The sequence below is a fragment of the Eschrichtius robustus genome, chromosome 2 (genome assembly GCF_028021215.1).
Source record: "Eschrichtius robustus isolate mEscRob2 chromosome 2, mEscRob2.pri, whole genome shotgun sequence".
Lineage (NCBI taxonomy): Eukaryota > Metazoa > Chordata > Mammalia > Artiodactyla > Eschrichtiidae > Eschrichtius > Eschrichtius robustus.
The window spans coordinates 160,368,246-160,379,825 of record NC_090825.1 but is presented as its reverse complement, the minus strand read 5'-3'; the positions used below and the strand labels follow the sequence as shown (position 1 = coordinate 160,379,825).

At 39.9% G+C, this 11,580-nt stretch overlaps 1 protein-coding gene across 4 annotated transcripts in view; it reads right to left on the bottom strand.

Moving 5' to 3' along the window:
• Positions 1-6,980: 6,980 nt before the first annotated feature.
• The window catches only part of MAPK9 (mitogen-activated protein kinase 9), a 60,184-nt gene continuing 55,584 nt past the window's right edge, over positions 6,981-11,580 (bottom strand). For 2 of the 4 annotated variants that reach the window (XM_068536497.1, XM_068536496.1), the window contains exons 11-12: positions 11,458-11,529; positions 6,981-10,092 (exon numbers count right to left, since the gene is read on the bottom strand). In XM_068536497.1, coding sequence (XP_068392598.1) covers positions 9,950-10,092; positions 11,458-11,529 — 215 coding nt within the window. In that variant the 3' untranslated portion in view covers positions 6,981-9,949. The other 2 variants (XM_068536498.1, XM_068536499.1) reach the window with 2 other exon arrangements.

The window sequence follows — 11,580 nt, the reverse complement described above, 5'->3', positions numbered from 1 at the left end:
CAATCTTGGATTCAGTTAGCATCTATGAAAATGGTATAATCTTGATCTGTCTTTATTCAATTTTGGAATCAAGATTAATCCAGCCTCCTAAACTGAGTTGGGTGGCTTTGAAAATCTTGGATAAGTTAGTTTGTTTCTTGAAAATTAGTGAAAAGTGATCTGTAAGATTAATTTTTCCTGGAGGGTATTTGGGGGTGGGAGGGTACCCTTTGATTACCATTTCACTTTCTCTGACAGCCACTGATCCATTCAAGTTTTCTGGAGGCCATCCAGAGCACACCTGCTCCTCTGGCCTCAGACCCCATTTTTGCATGCTCTCTGGCTGTGGGAGCTTATGTTTTCTTCCTGCCTCCATTTCCCCGACTTTAAGATGGAGATGATACTGACCTCATGGAACTGTTCAGAAGATTAAATAAGTTCGTATGTATGATGTGCATAGTACCATCATTCCTTGAGACAATTTCAGTGCTTTATATTTCTATAGAAATTTGTCTACTTCTTGTAGATTATCACATTTATTAGAATACTGTATATTTTCTTTTATGTCTATAATAACTTCCCTTTTCCACTTTGTCTGTCACTTGCATATTATTTCTTGATCGTATTTCCAGAGGTTTATCTAGCTTACTAATCTTTCAGTTTTGCTGATTTTTTTCTCTCATTTTTATTTTCTAGTTTCTTGTCCCTGTCCTTATCTTTATTATTACTCCTTTTCTGTCTTTAGGCTTGCTCTGTTGCTCTTTTGTCAATCTCCTGACTTGAACACTGAACTCATTAAAAAAAACTGTCCTGTTTTTCATAAATGTATTTAAGCCTTAGCTGGGTCAAATTTGGCATGCAGTGTTTTTCTGAGGTCATGCACTTTTAGGAATTTCATAATTTTTCTTATGATTTCCTCTTTCACCTAGATTGCTTTTAGAGTACTGTTTAGTTCCCAGATGTGTGAGATTTTTTCAAATTTATTTTGAAATTTATTGCAGTATCGCAGAAAAAGTTGTGTATTTTTAACTTTGGAATTATTGAGGCATCCTCTGTGGCCTGGTATATAGTCAATTTCCTTTAAATTCTATGTGTGATCAAAAGGAATTTGCCTATTGGGTGTAATATTCTCTATGAGTCCAAGTTTAATAACTGTGGCATTCCAGTCTTCTAGATCTCTGCTAATTTTTCACTTGCTTGACCTGTCAATTTCTGAGAGGAGTGCATTCAAATTTCCACTACATTTTAAAATTTATTTCTCCCCATGGTACTGTCAGTCATTACACACACACACACACACACACACACACACACACTCTCTTTAGTAGGTTTCTCTGAAGCCATGTGGATACATTTACCCACACGAATGATGCCTATTATAAACACTACTAACATATCCACATTTAATAAAGTATTTATTTATGTATATGTCTATGTATACTTGTGTCTTTGTCTGTAAAGTACATGCATATACCTCATTATACACGAATTTACAGACACTAAAAAAGTCTGGGGAACTTCCCTGGTGGTGCAGCGGTTAAGAATCCGCCTGCCAATGCAGGGCACACAGGTTTGAGCCCTGGTCCGGGAAGATCCCACATGCTGCGAAGCCACTAAGCCCACGCGCCACAACTACTGAGCCTGTGTTCTAGAGCCACGAGCCACAACTACTGAGCCCGTGCGCCTACAGCCCGTGCTCTGCAACAAGAGAAGCCACCGCAGTGAGAAGCCTGTGCACCGCAATGAAGAGTAGCCCCTACTCACTGCAACTAGGGAAAGGCCACGCACAGCAACGAAGACCCAATGCAGCCATAAATAAATAAATAAATAAATAATTTGTTTAAAAAAAATCTGATTGCATGTAAAAACAATCAGTAGGGGGAAATTAGTGACTATATGCCAGCATAAATGTGTGTATACAGGAACACATGCATCCATATAAGCAAATGTGCATGCATGCATGTATAGCTGTATGTATGCAGAGAAGGCTCAAGCACATGTGGTAAGATGTTAACCTTTGGGGAACTGGGGTGAGGAAAGGTATACAAGAATCCTTTGGACTATTTTTGCAACTTTTCTGTCAGCCTGAAATTATTTCAAAATTAAAAGTTAAAAACTTAATGAAGTCAGTAGAAAGGACTGGAAGGAATCAGCTTTAAGGAGCTTCCCTGGCCACAGTTACAGCAATTTAAGTCTCCAAAAGAATGACTGGAAATACCCAAAGAAAGAGAAAGTCAGAAATATAAACCATCTTGTGATACCATTTGAGGTAGGGATTGAACCCACACCCTACTCTGAGCACTGGTTGCTGAAGGGAAGGAACAACACGTGGAGCCTGCCTTTCAGCCAGAGCGGATCCGGGAAGCTCTCCCTGAGAGCAGAGTGACAGCAAATGATGTCAGTGGGATGGCTGAACTAAGCCCTTGTGAAATTCCCGCTCATGGCAAGGATTATCACCTGGGGTTAACTGCACGAGATATGTGGTGGATGGGACCCCTGCCAAAGTAAGCCCACGTGGATGACTTTCTAGTCATGAGAAAAACACGACTGTGTGACAGAGGACTGGACTGGCATCATCCGAACCCAGAGGTCAATTTTAGCATCGGTGACAGTGGGTCAAAAAGATATGAAATGTCTTCTGGTGTGAGTTCATATGAAGAACACACCATCACTTAAATGTATTATAACCAAAAGATGTGGGTGAATCTATCAAACCTTTGGATATGCATTCCAGATCCAAGAAATACTGGAGATGGAGAGCATGGTCAATGCAACCCCGTGGAAGCAGCCACACAGAGCTAGAGGGTGCACATCCTGCAGGCCAACCTGCCTGACAATCCTGGTGTCATGGAGGATTAAAAGATTCTTAAGAACATGACAACCAGAAACCAGACACCAGGAATGCAAGAGCTTCAACTAGATCCTGGCAGGACACACTAGTAAAAGGACTTTGGGGACACTAGGGAAATTCCAAGGCCCTGGGTATTAAACCAGATGAAAACTTACCGACATGGACAGCTAGAGACCATTAACTGAAAAATGTAGGTTATAAAAAGCATGTACAGTGTGACCTCATTTGGGCAAAAAGCAAAACAAAAAATCATCTAGATATGTATGTGTCCATAGAAAACTATCTGAAAGACATACAATAAAGTATCAAGTGGTCATCTCTGGATGGGGGAATATGTTGTGTTTCGTTTCTCATTCTTGATTGTGTTTTCACACATATCTTTTTTTATTTAAAAAAGGGAGCAGATGGGACAAGAGGAGGTGGAGAGAATGAGTATAGACTGCTCTTCATTTCTGTTGTGAAGGGGAGCAACTCAAGGGTTAAGCAGCTTTTTCTTTTTAACACAGGTGACATAAAGGTAGGAAATGATGGAGCAGAGGCGGGGAGAGTGACGACACAGGACAGAGATGATTGTAGGAGTGAAGTTCCTGAAAGGGGCCGGGGGTCAGCTCCTGTGGGAGCAGGGAGGGTGGGTGAGGGGAGGAAGAGGCAGGCCTTCAATTGCTGCATTCTACTCCTCTGTCAAGTACCGTTAGGGAGCCATCTTTGAGAATACCTGAGAACAAACACGTACAGCTGAGTGTTCTGGTCAGTTATTTTTTTAAATAGCATCTTTAGTATGATAATTTGCTGCTTAAAAACACCCAAGAAATCAAGTTTAATGTGGAGAGGTGGACAAACTTAACTATTAGTGAAATTCTGTATGCAACTCTAGCCCAGATTAAAATCAAATAAAAACAAAGTTGCCTGACTGCTATTAGCTGAAAAAAGGCAAGGTATGTTCAAGGTGATAAGCTGTGCTGGATGGACACAATTCTGTAATCAACAGGCTACTGGAGGGCAGCTTGGCCCCTTGTGGAATCACAGTTGCGTGCACTTCAAAACATCACTTCTTTATTCACGTGGAAAGAAAATAAGGCCAACACTTGTTTCTACCCTGCTCCCCTGCCCACTCACTCACTTGTGGACACTGAGACAGCAACTGGTCACATTTCTAAGTGGCCACAAAATCTCAAAGGTGTAGACGTGAAGGGGAAGCTGGAGCTCACCACCTTCTCCTCCCAAGAGAAAATAAAAGAATGAACTCTGGGGCTTCCCTGGTGGCGCAGTGGTTGAGAATCTGCCTGCCAATGCGGGGGACACGGGTTCCAGCCCTGGTCTGGGAAGATCCCACATGCCGCGGAGCAGCTGGGCCCGTGAGCCACAATTACTGAGCCTGCGCGTCTGGAGCCTGTGCTCTGCAACGGGAGAGGCCGCGATGAAGAGTGGCCCCCACTTGCCGCAGCTAGAGAAAGCCCTTGCACAGAAACGAGGACCCAACACAGCCATAGATAAATAAATAAATAAAATTTAAAACTGCATTCTAAAAAAAAAAAAAAAAGAATGAACTCTGAGAACCAGTGCCCGGTGCCAAACTCATTTCTTTCCTTGAAGTAAGTAGATCAGAGACAGCTGCTGAAGTGTCTTCATGATTTCTTTGAGGTGTCCATTAAGATTCTTCTTCCTGACCTCATGGCAAGGTAACACTCCACATGAGCTGAATGACAAGCCATTGGGCTGAGAACCCTACAGAGGAGGCTGGCAAAGTGCTGGCCACATGGCTTCTGTCACTGTGACTGCTGGGTCTGCCTAAAGGCTCCGTCCTGCCGCTCAAGGTTATTAGTCACCTTGTGGATACATTTTCAGAAGGCCTGTTCATGCTCATAAAACTGACGGATGTCACAAGCTGGCAGACAGAATGCTTATGAAGAATGACAGAATCAGGATTAACTGCAACATCACAAAATCCAGTAATTTTGCTGGATTACAGGCTGTGAGTGTGATGTGGCTGTTAAAGCTAAGGCCACTTGAGACTGTGTTCATTAGTGGGGCCTTGTTTGGAGGGTGTGTACTCAGGCTGTATCTGAAATACTACATTCACTTCTGGGCCCATGTTCTTAGGGTGCACTGAGGTGGTGAGGCTCTGGGGGCTTTTTCATATGAAAGAGGGTTGGGAGAACTTTGAGTTTAAGCTAGAGAAGGGAAGTCTTGGAGCTTACTTTTCCAACCAATGTATTAAAGCCTGTCTCATAAAGGTGGATCAGACTCACTCTATTTCACCAGAAGGAAAGACCTGGGGACCAATGGGTGGAAGTTGTGGGAACCAGGTTTTGGTTCAGTTAAAGAAAGAACTTTCTAACAGTCAAAACTACAAAAAATTCAGTGGGAGGAGCATTCTCTTCATTAAAACCATCTGAGCAGAGGCTGGGTAACCTCTTCAGGTTGATTGCTGCCCTGAATGGCAGTATGAACTAGAGAACCTCTTCGTCCATTCCCACTCTCTATGAAATCTAAGTGCATAGACAAAATAAAGCCAAGAGTTTATTTCAAAGCTCAGCACAGAACTACTTCTTTAAAATGAAGAGATGCATTTAATCACATCTATGTTTCTATGAAGTCTGTATTATAAGCCTATAGTTCCTACCTTGCACCTAAGTTCCATGTGGAAGGAATACTGTAAACAATCCATTTCACTGAACCGAGCCTCTATATGCTCTTTTTGACACAGAACAAGAACACTGACTTGTGCTGGGGCTCAGAGTAAAAATGTCCCTATTTATACCCAAGATCTGTATGTAAAAGTGTCGGAACCACTAAGAGCAGAAAAGGCCAGCAGACCCTCCTTCAGGCTCTGCTTCCCTCTAAGACCACGAAGCATCTAGAAGCTGCTTCTAGAAAGGGGCTCTTAACACGGTATCCACCAGGGTTCAGGATTCCTCAGAAAGTTTGGCAAAATTTTGTGCTCATGGCCTTTTTCTAAGGAGAGGATCACAGTTTTCATCAGACTCTCAAAGGTGTTCATGACTATAAGAAGAGTAAGATCTGCACGAGTGTTACAGCACTCTGAGGGCAATCCTGCTGCTCCCTTCCTGATGTGGGTCAGGGGCTGCAGCTTCCTCACTGTTGTGCAGGGGGTTAGAAAACTGATTCTGGGTTTCCCTTCCAACACTAAAGCCCCACAGCACAGAAATGGCATGGCAAACACCCTTGTTCACAAGGACCCCTGGGCCCTGAGGACACAGCGAATGACAGGTTCCCAATGGCCATGACAGGCACATCCCTCTTAAATCATGGTCACATTTGGCTTCAGAGAGACGTCACTGGCCACTCCGTCACTGTTATTATGGATTTTATTACCAGCTTTCCTGATTAAAGACCAAAAATATCAAATAACCGCCTTATTGTCAAAGGTAAGCTTACGCTTAAATTCACACAAGTAGCTACAGAATCTTCAGTAAAGTATATACTAAGTTATTCTGAAATACTACCCTTCCTCCCACCAAAAAAAAATCCCAGCCACCTACATGTACCATTTAAGTCAACAAATTAAAAGTATTTTAGTACTACCTACACTGAAAGTGGGAAGGGGGTAAGATAAGAGAAATGGAACCCAGATCATTATCAAGAGAAATGTTTTCCTTTTCTAGAAACCTTTAAAATTAAGATTGATACTCATCCATCTGCAATGATTCTAGTCCTTTTAAGCAGCGAAGAGAGTGAGTCATTGTGGACCCTTCTATTCCTATGGCTTTAAGTAGTAAACATCCTAAAGTGCCTCAAAACCAGAAGCAAAATGAAAGAGGCTCATCCATGCACAAAACCACAAGCACACAACCGCCATTAAGGATCTGAAGTAATACAAGGAAAGACTGACTGATTGGTGGATTCTTCTGGCCACACCTTGTGAGAAAACAATTACTCCGAATACTCAATTTTACACTGCATGTTTTTGAAAACTCAGATTCAGGAATCTGCAGAATATTTTCAGTAAGAGATCTAACAGAACTGCTTTGCTTTTCAATTTAAAAACATATGCTAATATTGATTGAAATGACGACACTCCAATATCTACCTGTGTTCATGTTAAATCTGTAATCAGAGATGGTGATGTAGAAATACACAGTCAACTGTCACTTAAAAACACACCACAAAAATTGGACATGCTATACACTTCTCTTTTAAAATGTATTTGTATTATTTTCACCAATCAAAACACACATAATATATTTTATTATAAAACATTAGGCAATGTTACTTTTGAGATATGCAATCTGAAAGGTCACACCTGTGTTTACTACCAGTGTGAAACACCGGAGGAGTTACATTAGAAATCAACCAGACGAATTCATCATACATCATTACCATGACTTACACAGCATCAAATCTGGATTAAACCAGTATCCCATTCAGTGTTTCAACTATGGACTCTGGGTGTCAGTAAGGGGCCCTGCCAAGGGTTTTCTCCTTTCAGCACTGCGGCTCTGAGTTTCATGGTGCAGAGATAAACACAGAGCCCTGTTTCCATCTCCTGTTTCCACAGCTGATCAACACTGAGCAGGATGTGTTTCGAGAATGCTCTCCTACTCTGACAGACTCTGTCTGCTCTCTGGAACCTGTACTTGAAATCAAGACCCGACATAGGGGAGGCAGTCATTTCCTTTTTAACAAAAAACTAAGTCAACAAACAAAACGAACCTAGTCCAAATTCCAGGCTAATAATAAATTACCTGGTTTATAAAAATATGTGTCCAAAATAGTTACTTCAGGGTTGTGTACAATATAAATTACAAAAATAAAATAGAAAACATGAAAAACTGAGCAAATTTTTCAGTTCTTTATCCAACATCAGCATTTATCCATGGAGAGCAGTTTGAAACCATCTGCATTGCACCAGGGCCCTGGCACATCTCGGCTCAGGAGGGAGGACCCTGAAGTGGGGTGAGGTATTTCTATGGAGCTGGGCTGTCTGCAGCCCTGTGGCCTGTCCTAGGTGCACTCACTGGTCTCTGATGGAAGGTGGTCTTGGCAGGAAACCCGTCAACACCATCACAGACTCCATCCGTGAACACACAGAGGAATGAGTGAGCAGAAAGCCAATCTGTGCGGCACCTAGCTCCACTTACAAATGGCGCCTGGCTGAACGTACAATCACCCAGTGAAACCTCGATGCACCCTCAGCATCCCTGTGCTGCATATACATAAGGCTAGGACAGATAATGTATTTTTAAAACTCTCACCTTTCTTTTTCTCTTTAAAGATAGATTTAGTAAAGTCTTTTTAAAGAATGTGTATTAGAGAGGAGGCCATTTTAAGATGTTTATATATGTATAGTGATAACTTGCTTCACAATACCATCAGGCCTCCAAAACCAAAATAATCCTAAGCCATGTAATAGGTGTTTCTGCCTCAATTCAAGTTAGTATTTCCATCTTATAGTTGAATGTGTCTAAACCTCACAATATAAAACTATTTATTACTTCAATATTAATTTTGTTCATCAAGGGTTCCAGTTTCCAGTGATAAGACCAATAAGATACAACTGGTGTAGAGATAATCATATATTTTAGATAATATTTATAATAAACTTTCTTATCAAAGTTCCTCCTCAGAACACATTCTATAGAATGTGAACAATGTTGATCCAATAGCTTCCAAAATAACTAAACACAAGATATGAATTTGTAACAGAATAAGCTCAAGGGAAAAGCACTATGAGCACAGGTAGCCGTATGTGACCATCGTAACTCCATTTCTGCAATGACACTTCAATACTCAGTATTTTACTGAACTTTGAATGATTTCCGTATCAGTCTGAAAGTATCAATTTCAGGTGAGCAGTTTAAAATCAGAAAATGTTCAATAGTTAATTATTACCCTTTAGGATATTTCCTCCATATCCCTCAGAAGAGTTTTTCCAGAACATTCATGGATTTCCCTTAGGAAAAGGAAATGCCTCCACAAAGTGGAAAACAAACCACAAACAGGCATTCTGAACCAGTCTGCTTCCTAAAACAGACCAAAGGGGGATTTATGTGGTTTCTTTCAGAGAAGAAAGAAAGTCGAGTAAGAATGCTGTGTTGGAAGAGGGAAACTCTGCCTTATGAAATCACGTATCTCACCTTGAGTGACAGAAGGTAAGAAAGGACCCAGTCCAGGCTCAAGCAAAGCAAGCACTTAGTAAGTGACTGCAATCATCTTTAGTGATCACTTCATAAAATTCTACTCTAACAGCAGGTGATGGGTTCAAGAATCTATTTGCCATCATATTATTGACATAGGTATTAGGTGGCTAATGAAGAAGGTGAAGTTCTAGGTAGCATTTTAAATTAATAAGTCCAGAAGACCAAGAAAAAAGAGATAGGGAAGATAGGATTTTAAAGGTATATATGTTTTAAGCAGCACAAAACAAAACTTAAAATTTTATCATGCAGTAAAGCTGAATGTACAGTCACCCAGACTAAGACAATTTAGAGAAAACAAAGTGTCCTGGTCTTAGCAGTGGTAATTCTCAGCCCAAAATATGACAAATTTAAGAAAAGTTACATTTTTAATTTATTATATAGATTGAATTATATTCCTTCTGAAATACGAAAGAAAATAACTCATACCCTAAAAGAAGGTAAGATATGATAATATGATGGCGGCCAATTAATACACATAAATCTATTTTTCTGGACAGACACCAAATTACTTAAGAGGATTAAGAGACAATTCTAGAAGCAGCACTACCTTGAAGATTATTTGGCTTTATAAATACTGATTTCCAAAGTGCTAGAGGGCAAGTCTGAGCAAGCATTTGTGGTCACATGCATAAAAGTCCCAACGGTCACTGAGGATGAGAAATTGTCACTATTACTGTACAACTTAAAAAAAAAATTCATCTATTCTAATTGCTCACCTGAAATGACCTTGAACAAAATCTCTAAAAGTGTGGTTTGCACTTTTTTTCTTTAGACATAATCTGCTTCATTTTATAATCTAAGCAAGGCAAGCCTAGTACGACTGAGTAGGGGCAAGGCATCGTGTTTCTTACATGCAGAACATGGAGTTTTTCTATTTGGTTCCATCAACTCCCAAGTATTTCAGGCTCATGGAAGTGAGAGTTCCTTCACTGATGACAAGCTTGCTATTTCTAACTTATCATCGACAACCTTCAAGGGGTCCTGTTGAGGCATCCAGACTGCTGTCTGTGTCTGAGGCCAGCGTCTGCTCAGTGGACATGGATGAAATGTCATTGATAGATGACGACTGAGAAGGAGTGGCGTTGCTACTTACTGCTGCATCTGTGCTAAGAAAACCAAATATAATAAAATCTGAGGCACGACACTGCTGCAAATCCAGGCAATGAGACTTCAGGTCATTTCTCAGCTCTGTCCTTTTGTAGTTTCCTATACTATTAGTATAAACAAGAAGTTAGTTGACTGTACATTTTTAACTTTTCCTGGAGTCTTTCTTCAGGCTCAAAATCCCAATTACTCCTCCGTCTTTCCCTGCAATATTCTCTTTCTTTCCAGTGGCTAAACATCATATATGTACTCATGTATAATCATGTTATTAACTACTTTAAAAATACCTGCTGGTTTTAAAAAGATATTAAAAGAAAACTGCTGAATTTATCCTAAAACTATCAGTATCACAAAAGGCTTAAGCCCAAGTAGGATTCAAGTGTCATCAGACATTTCAATTATAATCATAAACACTTAGTCCAAGGAAAAAAGCATCAACCTTTGAAAAATTCTTTTGCAATAAAAATACCTTCTAAAAGAAGGATTGCATACAAATTAAAAAAGGAAAAAAAAAATTAGTGGACTCTTGTTCATTTTATTTTTGCTTTCTAAATCCCCAAAACTGACATGTTAAGGCAAATGAAACTATCCTATCTCCTACTATCTATATTTTAGTCTGGTTTGAACAAAAACAAAACATCCAGGCTCTCAGAGGTAAGTCTTAAATTTGTGCTGAGTTAACAACGAGCACCTAAATTCGTATTGAAATTATATAATCTCTAGACACTTGACACATTTGTCATGCTGAATATAAAATTCAAGAATAAAAAGCAGTCCAACATGTACTTACGTGTGTGTGTGTGCATGCGCTTTCCAGTGGGAGTGGAGTGAGAAAATAAATATAACTAAAGAGTTTTGTTTAAGTAGAACCCTACAGGACACCATATATACTATGTCTCTAATACTCATACAGTTACCTAATTGTTAGTCAGACTTCTACCACTAAGTAGAACACGTAGAAAGATGAGAGAATTATATGAACAATTTTCTCAAAAGAAAACCCAATTCCATTTTATCTAGATTCACATTAATTTTCTCTTTTAACTGGTTGGGGGCAGTACAAAGAGGGTCATGCACATTGAAAAGGCTTTAAATTCAATTTCCTTATCTATTAACGAAACTGACAGCAGCTGTTACAAGGATGAAACAAGAATGTTCATAATATAGTTGGTTCGCTGCCTGGCACATCAGTAAAATGTTAGTTGCCACCACCAGGATAAACCAAAAAGAAGACTATTTCACATAAAGAGTTTTCAAATCCAATGCTGGTCAAGCTGGCACTTAACGCACTGCTGCCACTTATAAAAAATGAATAGGGAAAGAAAAATATTATGCAATCAAACTATTAAAGCAATCACTAACCTGAAGGTTGATCTTTCACAACACCATTCTTGCTTCTTTCTTCCCAATCCATTACTTCTTTGTAAATTAGCTCTTCAAATAGAAATGCAAGTTAAAACGCTTCATCAGTTTCTCTGCATCTCA